At 31.8% G+C, this 12,769-nt stretch overlaps 1 protein-coding gene across 2 annotated transcripts in view; it reads left to right on the forward strand.

Annotated features, from left to right (window-relative positions):
- The first annotated feature begins 7,486 nt into the window (after positions 1–7,486).
- The window catches only part of LOC129946090 (carbohydrate sulfotransferase 11), a 64,074-nt gene continuing 58,791 nt past the window's right edge, over positions 7,487–12,769 (forward strand). The window contains exon 1 of one of the 2 annotated variants that reach the window (XM_056056121.1): positions 7,487–9,238. In XM_056056121.1, the coding sequence (XP_055912096.1) occupies positions 9,107–9,238 (132 nt within the window). In that variant the 5' untranslated portion in view covers positions 7,487–9,106. The remainder of the gene's footprint in view (positions 9,239–12,769) is intronic. The other variant, XM_056056122.1, reaches the window with a different exon arrangement.

A 12,769-nucleotide genomic window follows, 5' to 3' on the forward strand; every position in this document is an offset into this window, starting at 1 on the left:
TTTGAAAATCTTGTTTTGTTAAAAAGAGTTTAAGTCGAAAACAATTTTTTACCAATTTTAATAGTACATATTTCTTAAATTTTTATAAATTGGATAAATGCAATTAATTTGAGAGATATCAAGAACGAACATCAAATTAACAAAATTGCGTTTGAAGATTTTATTTTTCTATGAAAAAATTTACCGTTGGATTTTTATAAAAAAAACAACTGTGTATCGAAAACAAAGGCAATATTTTTAATTTTTGAAAAGATATTTCAGTCGGAAATTAATTTTTACAAACTTTTATTCATTTTTTTGTTTGGGTTTTAATTTTTTGTAAAAAAAACTGTCAATTTGATTTTTCTCAAAATTTTTGTGAATGTTAAAAACAATATTTGTTATAAGATAAATGTAGTTTAAAGGCAATATCTCAATGTTTTGAAAAGATATTTGAGTCGAAAATCAATTTTTACCAAGTTTGAGTTATGTTTTTTTTTTTTAGGTTTTAATTTTTTTATAGAAAAAAACTGTCAATTATATTTTTCTCAAAATATTATCAGATGTCAAAAATGTTATTATTCGTTGCACAAAAATTATTTTGGAGATAAAATCATATTTTAGTCGTAAAATTTTCGAGGTGCGTAATTTGGATTTTTTTTCCAAAAATATGATTGTTTTGTATTACGTTACAATATATAATATAAAATTTAGCTCAAGTCTCAAGCGTCATTGGTTCATGAGATATTTAGGTTTAACCAAAATGTTCACCTTTTTTTTGAACTGCTATGGTAAAAAAAACGACCTCGCAATTTCCTTGAGAGCCCTTCTGCATCTTTCTGCCTTATTATTTGTATAACAAAATTTATATGAAGTCGATATCTCTTCTGGTTCTTGAGCTATGGAAGACGAAAAAAACGTCGCGAACGTATGGACGTACGAACGTACGTACACACGCACGCACAGACGTCTTTCTAAAACTCTTTTATTGCGACTCTAGGGACCTTGAAACGTCGAGAAATTTTAACATTTTTAATTCGACAAATCGGACCCATTACAATTACTTCCTATGGGGAGTTAATAAAAAGTCTACTTTATTTCTTAATGCTTAAAATTCTTTAAAGTTGTAGGAGTAACTTTTTTAAAATTGAAAAAGTGACATTATAATTATAAAACTCAAATTTGAAATGAAAATTATCCATCTTGAACATAAACAAACAATTATGGGTCAATTTATAAATAAATTTGGTTTTCAATGCTTAAAAAACCATATGTAATATGGATTGAATACATCTATTGATGCCTTCAAAAAATTAATGTTTCAAACATTAACGAAATTACCACTAATTGAGTAATTTTGAAACCATAACCATTAAAAAACACTTCGATGTACATGAGTGAGATTTTTGTAATAAAAATATAAAAACAAAATCACATGTCTACGTCATATAAAATTAAATTACCAAAGATAAAACACGTACCAAACTTTTTTTCTTCAATAAACTTCCAAGAAAAAAGAAACTCAAAGTATCTAATAAAATTATCTAAATCCTCCGCCATTAAATACAAATAAAGTTTGAAGAAAAAAGAACATAAAACAAAACAAAACAAAACAACAAATAACCTTGCTTGCACTTTTAAATTAAATCAGAACATTGAAAAAGCTGCTGACTATGTATCTAACCTACCAACGCATTGAGTATGGAAGCATAAGCTATATGTAAACATGACCGCAGTAGTATAATAACCCCGTGTCGTCGTCGTGGAGTAAATCGATATTTAAACTTTAGAATCGCTGACCTAAACACGACACAAATCTAATATCCTAAACAAAACAAACTAAATTATTTCTTCACTTTAACATCACAAAACTCACAGCAGAGCACAGCACCATGACCATCATTCCTGCCACATACCTTCCGTCCGCGTCAGTTGATGAAGCAACCCCTAGAGCTTACATATTAAAATGATAGGCACATAAGTTAGGTACCTACCTATGTACATCTTTGGCCACAAGAGGCTTCCTTCTAACTATAAGCATCCGGCAACAGCATTGTTCTGAAATTGAAATGGGAGTCCAACAGTGTTAAGTTAAGAGTACCTACCTCAGGTACCTACCTTACCTTCACTATACCTTCGACCTAAACAAAGATCAATAGTAAGGTCGAGATAATTAAATTATAAAAGTAACACTCTGTTTGTTTAAAGTAAGCTTCTGTCTGAATGCTGTGCTGTGGTTTCAATTTCCATGGGGATCATGCATTTTTATGTAAACTATCAAGTTCAAAAATCCACTGAAATTACATAAGCTAGAAGGAAAATTGCTTTCGCGTCTTTTTTTTTAATTAAACATTTTGTTCAAGCAAATATCACACGCTCTTACCTTTGCAGCTACTTAAGCACGACAAAGTAAAAGATATAAGCTTTCTTTCGACTATTTTTGTTTTTGGAATGTATCTTCATTCATGCTTGAAACGTAGATTAATATGTTGTCGGTTCGTGACGTGGGTTCTAGGACTTTTGTGTTTTTTGAAGGTACCTGTATTACATACAACTTTCTTTAGAGAGGAGTTTATGAGCCTCCTATACACAATCGAGTGGAGGATGAGGATACAACGACCTGAGTGAGGCACTGATGGGGGGTAAGGGGCTAAGAATGGAAAGAAAATATAGAATCTCATGTCCCATCATCCACATGCGCTTTGTTTATTTTCTTTGATTTTATTTTAAATCTTTTTTGTGCACGTTCGTTGCACAAATCAACCACCTCAAGAGCTTTCTTCTCAAGGCAGATTCCACCCTACCACCCATACGCCCTACACCCACTGCCTTCAGCCGCACTTTTGTTTTCCTTTCCTTTCTTAAATTCTCTTTGTGATTTTCTTATGTTTTCTCTGACTTCTGCGCTTATGCTTCCGCAATCGAGACCACGTTTTGAGAAATTGCCATCAGTTTTTTTTATTTTTTTCAAATTACCTTTGCCACTTCCGAGTCGAGTATAGTTGAGTGTTGAGTCTTGACTCTTGAATTCCGACACAAGTGCACTTGAGAAAATTTTGCAGACAAGAGAATATAATGCTGCATTGCTGGAGGCTCTCTCTAAATAAATCAGTGCTGTCGATTTGAATTGAAAAGAGAGTTTAGTTTTATACTGAAATTGATGTAAGATTTTTGAAGGTATGAATACTTTTTATCCATTATCAATTACTATTGTTGTTTTGACTGATGTTTTTCAAGCTTGACAAAATAAAAATATTGAATTTACTAGAAAAAGTATCATTATCCGTTAGTCATGATATAAACATACGTAAATAAAATATAGTCGATTGACACTAATAAATTCATAAATAAAAATGTAAGTGAAATTCCTTAAGGTTTACATAAACTTTCAGTTGTTTATGTTTTATAAAGGTGTAAATTATCTAGATATCTTTTATGTAGGTGAAAAACCTTTAAAAAAAAGTAACTTTTTTGGTCTTATGAATACAAAATGTAATGTAAATGTTTCATAAGCTTACTAGACTTAACCTAAACTAGAATCACGGCAGATTTCAATTTATTTATTTTAAGCAAGTATACTTACTACCATATCTCGTACTGTAAGTTCCATAAGTTTTAATTATCTATTAACTGCTAAAAATTAAACCTTACATATGAATCAAAGAGAGGAGAAATAAGTTGAAGTTTATTTTTTTTAATTATTTAAAGTTCCTCTTACATTTAATCTTTAATAGCTAAGCAAAGTAATGTTTCTTTTTTTCAGAAAGAGCAGATAATCCTAATATTTTTTTCTTTTAATTCTGGATGTCTAAAAATTTAAAACACTGTAAAATAAGAAAATGCACTGTATATTAGAGTGTTGAATAAAATAAAACACTGTATGTTATAACACTGTGTTTCCAAATTGTTATCACAAAAGCTTTGCTCTCTAAAAATCGTGCAATTTTGCATATTTTATTTTTTAACTTTCTTTATAGAAAAAAATGTAGCATTTTATTTGATATTTTTTTCTGAAAACCACAACAAATATTATACAAGAAAGCAATAAAATACATATAGAACATTATATTACTTCTCCTTGTCTTGTCTTAGGTTCTCAGAAGTGTTAAGTCCGTTGGGAACCTCTTTAAGTGCATACGGCCTCTACTACGCCTACGCGCCATCGTGAACGGTTTCCGGAGATGTGTTTTAGCTCCCTCCAACTCTTGCCTAGTGACACTGATTCCGCCTCGACTGTCCTGCGCCATGTGCTTCTTGGTCATCCAACTCTTCTTCCTTCTTGTGTGAGCGGATTCCACTGCATTGCTTGGTCTGCAAAGCAGTAGTTACCTTTTTGAAGCGTTTGTCCAATCCATTGCCACTTACGTCTTCGTGTTATAGATTTTATAGGCCTGTCATTCTATGAAGGACCTCATTTGATATACGGTTTGGCCAGAAAATCCTTAGGATGTTACGAAGACATCTATTTACGAAGGTTTGCAGCCTTCTTGTTGTGGCTTAAGTAACCTTCCAAGTGCTTTGTTCTTAAGCTAATAGAGTTATTCCTCCAAATTTTTGTCAGCACATCGAACCCCGCTTTTGCTTTGCCGATGACATCTTGTTCGGTTCCGCCTTCGATGGAAACGATACTTCCAAGATATTGAAAGCTCTACACTTTTTCCACCGGTTGCGAGAAAATATTTATTAGAGAGGATGGTTGGGTTCCGAGGCTGATCATTTTAGTTTTCAGCCCAACAACTTCTGCTCCTCTCTCCATACTTGTTGTCATTTGATGGAGATCCATGATCCTACGATAGAGTAAACAAACATCCTCCGCGTTATCCAAGTGCTTTAAATAGGATGTCAAAGTCCATTGGATCCCTCCGCTACCTTAAAAAACTGAGCGCAGTACATCGCTTACAACCAACAAAAACAATATTGTCGACAGAATACAGCACTATCTGAATCCGCTTAGGATTTCAAAATCATGTGACAACCTACCATTGTGCAGAACGTGACACTTGGATCTATCATATGCTGACTTAATAATAGCAATTAGTTTTTCTGGGATGCCTCTCCTCCGCAAAGCTGACCAGATATACTCCCTGTTAACTCTATCAAAGGCCTTTTCGAAGTCGATGAACAGCAGGTGTAGTGGTGATTGGTATTCAACGCACTGTTCAATAATGATCCGCATGGTGTTGATATGATCAGTTCAGAAGGATTTAGCGCTGAATCCTGCTTGTTCGGCATTGAGTGTAACCTCAAGGTGTTCTATGATGCGTTCCAGTATGACTTTTGCCTACTATTTTGGCAACAGCATGCAGGTAGAATGCAAACTCCTCTCCTTTGTAAGATCTCCTTTTTTTGCGAGCTTGACGATAATTCCCTTCTTCCACTCATAGGGGAAGCTTTCCGTGGTCCAGGTTTCTTTTATGAGCGGATGAAGCAGTTCGCTTGATGACGTTGGTGCTGCTTGTAAAAGCTCTGCGGGAGTTCCATCAAGTCCTACCGCTTCGTTGTTCTTAAGTGCTTTAATTGCGGCAATGATCTCATCTTTACTGGGAGGTGCGGTGCGGATTCGGGGATTAGTTTCTTCAGGCGCCTCAGAAGGTATCGACTGCACGTTGTTTGCAAACACTCGGTTTATTTATATTACTTTTTAATAATTTTATTCAAATTTACAAAAACACTTACCAATGATGAAAAGAGTCTGTTAACACTTAAAAAATTAACTACTTTTTAGGAACAATAAAAATTCTTGTCTATTCAAAGAATACCAATAAATCTTATCTTTATTTTTATGGTTAGTAAAACATGCTAATGATACCTTATTCCCTAAAATATTCTGTTTTAAAAATTCTGTGCTTCAAAATGCTACGAATAGTCTGAAAAAGAATAATCGTTTTTACAGTGTAGAGAAGTTTGCACCATTTTACTTTGTAAAAGCAATTTTTCTCATTCAGACTATTTACAGAATTTTGAAAATAGTCAAATGAAATAATGTTTTCATTTCAGAATGGAAGATAGTAAGCTGGAAATTTGTTTTTAACTTCATTTTAGTGTTCTAAACATTATGTAAAAAGTGTCATAAAATATATGTTATAGATTGCCAAAATGGTATGAAAATATGATTGATATAAACATTTTATCAAATTGTATCCTTGACAAGTTTGGTAGATTTGCTTACCAAACCTATAGAAACGATCAAAATACAAAAAAATCTGGTTTCGATACTTTTGGCGAACTATAACTTAGGACACGAACACGAGATCTTAAGAGACTTTTTACACCACATTGATCACCAAAAAGAACGCATAAACACCTTACTTATCTCTCATTAAGAGGTTGCCCTTTTTTCGCCTTATTTGACTAAACAAAATACAGAATTTTAGAAAACAGAAGTTTGAAACACAATATTATAAATAAAATGTTATAAACCCCGACCGTCAGAAAGTTATCGAAAACCCTCATTATCATTTGGCAAAGAACCAACTATTGCCTGGATTAGACTTGTTAATTGAATAAAGTTTTAAATGAAAGCCCTAACTGAAATTCAGGTTCACTTAAATATGTCAAAAATATCTTCATCCTCTACGTCAATGCTTCAACATGCTGATAGGTGCCACTAAAAGTAAATAGAAATCCACTACCTATTTTCATTTTAGAACTTAAATGTTTATGAACGTTATAATCATGAATTGCTAACCATTTTCGAATATCTTAACTATTATTGCATTATAACTAAATATAATTTTTAAGATCTTATCTTGAATTTTGTATTGTGCTTTCTAGAGTATCTCAAGCTATTATTAGAGCTTAAACAGAGTTAAGAGGTTTGAACTAGAGGTTTTTTTTTATTGATATAATAACTAGCAGACGTTTTTCGTTATTTTTGGAAATAAGGTTTAACACAATGAAAATAATTAAAAAATTATACCCGTACTTTAATTGATTTTATTTAATTTTTGACTGTAAGCAATACACCCAGAACTTTGTGGTACCTAATTTGTCTCCAAATCTATCACCTATACGAAAGGAATTGTTGTAATGCTAGAATTTCATAAGCTAATATGTACTAAACATTTTTATTGTTAAACATAGAGTTTCCGAGATATTTATACAAAAGTAAATTGACCCCTTTTCGCCTTTTCACAAGCTTCGGCTATCGGTTTAAGTTTAAGAGGCACAAATATTTGGTAATTCATATATCTAACTTTTTTGGTACTTTTTCCAGCACTTACTTTTTACAATCCTATTGTAGGAAAAGCTTTTCTTGTAATGGCCACTGTTAACAGCTCTCTCTTATTCTCTCTCTCTCTTTCTCTTATTCTCTCGCTCTCTCCCTCTCAAATAATGACAATAATATTGTAATTTGGCAACCACATAATATCCAAACTTAAACTCACGCAAAAAAGCTTTCACAATTTCGCCATACTTCTCATTTCATGTGCTGCTCTGCTATGTGCTATTATTGCCATTGCTATCGACATCAAAAACCAAAATAAACTTCCCACCAGCCTCGTCGTCGTAGCCGAAGTCGTCGTGGTCGTCATTCTCAAAGTACTTACACTCTGTCAGATTCAACTCAAATCCAAAGCAAAAGCAAAAGCAAACTACTAGTAGCTAAATCTTCAAAGCATTCTGATTCCTCAGCTCAGTTGAAATTCATCGCGATTCCTGAAACGTCTCTCGCTTTAAAAAAAAAAACAACCACAAAAACTGACGATAGAGCTCCTTTCTTCATTTAAAATTTCGGTTCCTCTTCATTTTTTACTGAAAATAAGGTTTTTTTATTGATTTAAATTTTGTACACAATAAAACAACGAAACATAAATTAATAAAACAAGAAAGAAAATAGGGATTTCTGTTATGATATAATATTTCAAGGCGAGTGCAGTTTTCTGTTTCACTAAAAAACAAAAATTTGCTTTAGACTTTCTGAGCTAAGAGAGAGAAGAGAGTGAAGTGTGAAAATTCAATAATACAAAGTCCTATATAAATTCAGTTGTTTTGTTGTTTTTGGGAGGACTTCGAGTGGGAATGTTCGGGGATAACCGCACTTTTTTATATCCCTGCAGATAGATGCACTTAATGCGGTAATGTCAGTGGGCCAAAATAAACCACCCCATCATCATATCAAATCAACCCCATCATCACACGGTGCGGTGTCGTCGGTCGGCAGCAATAGTGGCAGTGGCAACGTTAACGGCGGCGGCGGTGGAGATGATGCAGCATTAAAAGTGTTGTGATTTTTGTTGTTTAAAAAATAAAATCAATAAAAAAGAAATTAATTTGAAACTCTAAAATATTACTACATCAAAAAAGAAAGAGAGAGAAAGGAAAGGAGTGGAAACAGGTCAACATTTTATTTATAAGACAACAATTACCTGAATTGAATAAGTAATTGATAAGTGACTATAACAACAACATCAAGTCTAAGTCCATGTCCAATTGATTGAACTTAATAAGACATCGTTGCTTTTTTCTTTTAATTAGAAGAAAAATAAAAATAAAATACACATTAGCCAGCGCAGTGGTTGAAAAATTCAATCACGACCCGGGTGTTACGAAATCGGTCTTCCAAAAACGGTCTTTCTATGTTTTAACTTTTCTGTAGCATTTTTTTTGTTGGTGGTTTTAGATATTTTGTACTTTTCGCATTCTTCTATAGTTTCGACGGACGAACGAAGCGATATCTAGGTTCAAATTATATGAATATTCATTTGTCACCAACAGCAGCACCGCACAGCGCTACATATAAGCGTCTTGTATGTGCGTCTATTTTTAATAGCCTCAAACTCAAACCAAACAAAAATAAAAACTAAATTGTTAATTACATATTTCGACTTCATTTGTTCTTCATCGTCATCATCATCATTATTATCGTTACTCGCTGGTAATAGATACGAATACGCGTATTTTTGTTTTCTCTCATTTTAAAAATTTACGCGTATTTACTGAAGTGTTGTATTTTTGTTTTGTTTTTGAAGAGCGTTGACGCTTTTGTACGTTTTCATTGAATATTGCAACAACGGAGAGTGAGACACACTGACCAACAATATACAAATATATAAATAAAAAGGTGCGGGCTGAGGAGGGGCTGAGCAATGAAATTGCTGTGCTTCCATGAATTTTTACAAATTAAATGAGATCGAGCAAGACATATTGGCGCGCCATCAGGCGGTATTTTTTGTTCTTCACTGCTATTGCATTGTTACCGTTAGCATTAGTGTATTTGGTTACTAATGATCAAATATATAAAATTAAAGGATTTGAGGTGAGTTTATGTTTCTAGTTTTTTTTGTTTTTTTCCTTACCATCAACTTTCTTCACAGTGCAGCAATATTTTTTTTGTCCAGCTATTTCAAAATCATTCACCAAATAATTTGACTAATAAATTTGAATTGAAACATTTTTATTTCACAAACATAACCATACCTATACAACATTGCTGTATACAAACATGAAGGGATTTTAATTTTTTTACAAATTCTTTTTTGTTGAGGCAGAATTATTATATTTTGAACTTTTATGTATTTGTAAATGTGTTCTGATTTTTTTAAGTGTTTTGCTCTCGAAAACTGAAAGCCGGCAAAATTTTTTTTGAGTAGGTACAAGTGGGTCTTAATGTAAACAGAGAACTTAAATTGCTTAAGTAAACAAAACACACATCATACAAATGTTGTAATAAATGCATTAACTTCGAGTATACAATTTTGCTGATAAATACAATATTCTGAATTCAACTTATTGAATTCTGCAAACTCAAATGACATAATTTTGTAGTTGACTTTGTTTTTCTTTATTTGATTGCTACAAAAAATATGGACATTTGTATATATAAAAGTTACTAAAGTCAAGGTTTTCTCGAGAAAAAATTAAATTCTTTTGACTTTAACTTAGCCGTCAAACTCAAATTATGTCATGTAACTTACTTGATGCAATTTCCTGGAAAGTTTCTTTTGACATTTATTTATAATCTGTAAAGTTTATGATGATAGTTATCCGATTGATGGTATTGAAATAACTTTATTGATAAATTATATCAAGTGTAAAATAACTTAAATAACAGGAAAATAAGTATTTATTTTTAAATAAAATAAAAATATGAACTGATGAACTAGAACACTGGGCGTATACGCACTTTTTTGTAATGCAAATAGAGGGAGTTTAATTTATTTTAAACTAAATACAAAAAACACAACACAAATTAAAGAAAGTATGAAATAGTGCAGGATAAAAAGTCCATGAGCATGAAGTCCCTGACGGACTTATTTGAGTGGGTAACAAATTTCAGAAAAACTCCTGTGAACTGAAAATGTTTTGAAGACCTCAGTTATGACTTTATGATTTCTTTTTACTCATGTTCATTGATTTTCATTTTCAAATATCATAATAAATTTAGTGTTTGAGAAAAGTATTTATTTTTGACAGACTTTTTTAAAAAAAAGTTTTGAACTTTTAACCCGTCCAAATAAGCCGAAAGGTTTTAAACACTTTTGGCGTTTGCACTTTTGACACTGTGCAGCAGTGTTATATATGTATATAAAAAGACAACCTTTAGATGCAAATATACATTGAGTTTGTCTAAAATAGTGGCACATATTCTACCTTATAACTGCTTCGAAACATTAAAAAAGGGGTGTATCAAAGGGTATTGAAAATATGAGATTTTTTTGAGTTGAAAATTAATTAGTGCATCTTGGGATTTTGTTATTAACAAATAATTTTGTTTGTTTTTTATTGTAAAAACTCGAAAAAGTTTGAGTAACTTTAATTTGAAATCGTAACTAAAACCAAATAGAAATTAAGTATAACTTTTTTTTAGAAAATTGGTGCACAACATAATTATGGTTTTTTTGGCGCTAACGTTTAAAAAAGGAAATTTAATACAAAAAAATACTTCCTTGCATTTTTTCTGTTTATTTTTTGACAAAAAAATAAAATTTAAGTTTAAAAAAATTAATTCTGAGCATAAATTGAAACCAAAAAGAAGTGAGACGCTCTCTCAGGAAAATAAAATAAATTATAATGCTTGAAAATGCTAAACACTTTTGAATTATATTTGAATAAAGTTTTGAAAATCTCTTACCACATGGTTTAGAATTGTATAGTTTTTTGATACAACTTGAAAAATCGTCCATGTTATTTTTTTTTAAAATTATTTCATATAAAAACTTTTAATAAAAGCTGTTTTTCTTGAAGAGCTTAAAATTAAGCATGCTTGCAGTTTTACAATTCAAACAATACAATTTTTTCCAATATTTCATCAGTGTTGTTTAAAACAATAGTGGTCGAAGTACATACGGATTGAGATTCAAGTATTGTATGTTTAATAGTAGAGTATTACGAATATTGTAAAATACTGAAGTTCAAAATTCTAACCAGCCAAGAAGTGGTCGAAATACTGATTTTCTGAATTTTGTACCCTACAATATGATACTGTTTGGCCAAAATACTGTATGAACAAATCAGTGTTTTCCATAATGCTGTTACTCCAAATTTTTCATCACAAAGTACTGTACAAAGTGTGTTTTTGGCTAATTTGTTTTTTAAACATTAAATGTATGAAACTAATTTTATACATATATGTACATATACAAATTTATGAAAACAATACCTAAAAGGAAATTAAAAAGTCAAAACATTGATATGTTTACATAAAAAATGGTCTTCAAGCTTAAAACATTCTAGGAACACACACAATTAATGTTTATTTAAGGAATCTTAATACGTGGTTACAATTATAAAATGTTTTGCTAAATAAGCGTTAATTTAAAATGTTGTGATACTTCATCCTTCAAAATATACTGTTTTAAATATTCTAAACTTCAAAATTTTCTAAAAGCTGCAAAAGAACAAAGGTGGGCACAGAGCCGAATTTAGAGGTCCAGAGGCCTCGGCGAAATAAAGGAGAAGAGGCCCCCTCGCCTAAATTATTTCAAAGTAAAGTAATACATTTTTTTCTCTCGAAATAAATAATTTATTGTGAAACCAAGTAGATTCCTTTAGTATTGAACAAACACATTATATAAATATAAACGGAAAAAGATTTATCTGAATTTAAATGATAGGGTTAACGAACGGAACCTTTCGAGCTTTTTTTTGACAAAAAATCGTTACTGATTTAGTTGAAATCCAGTTCTCGGAATAAATGGCTTTCAATGCTTAGCTTCGATAGACAGTTTTGTCCCATCGTGGTTCGCAGCCTATTTTTTTAAAATTTTCATTTTTGAAAATGAGCGCTCTCCAGTGCAATTTATTACCATCAAAACCAAATACATTCTCAATGCAATTTCGAGGTTTGGGAATGAAATTTTTACTTTCGAGAATTTGGTAGTAAAGTAGTTCAGGCGTCCTTTTCCTTTTTGTATGAGTCGATTAAAGACACAAATTGAGCCAACTTATTACCAAGACTAGGCTCTAAATCATCCGGATACACTTTCACCAATGCCTCTGCTGCAGAGTGCAAATTTTTAGCATCCATCTTCTTGATGTGATTCAGGAAGCCAATCTTCAACGTACAGCTTCATAGGCATGCAATCTTTCAGTAAAAGAAACGGATAGCTGGTCAATCACTTCGTGTTTTTCCTTGGGTGAATATTTGCGTCTTGTGCTTTCCCGTAATCAAGCGGATTCAACCTAAAATTTCTCATTCTGGTGCGGGTGCGTGATTCATCAGTATGGGATATTTTTTTGGCTGCTTCTTCGTATTTATCAAAATCATTCCGATTGAAGAATCATCTTCAGGTCTTGCAACATCTTGTTTGTAGCGTTGAATCACTCCAGTATATCGTTCCAAAATATT

Source organism: Eupeodes corollae, chromosome 2 (genome assembly GCF_945859685.1).
Source record: "Eupeodes corollae chromosome 2, idEupCoro1.1, whole genome shotgun sequence".
Taxonomy (NCBI): Eukaryota; Metazoa; Arthropoda; class Insecta; order Diptera; family Syrphidae; genus Eupeodes; species Eupeodes corollae.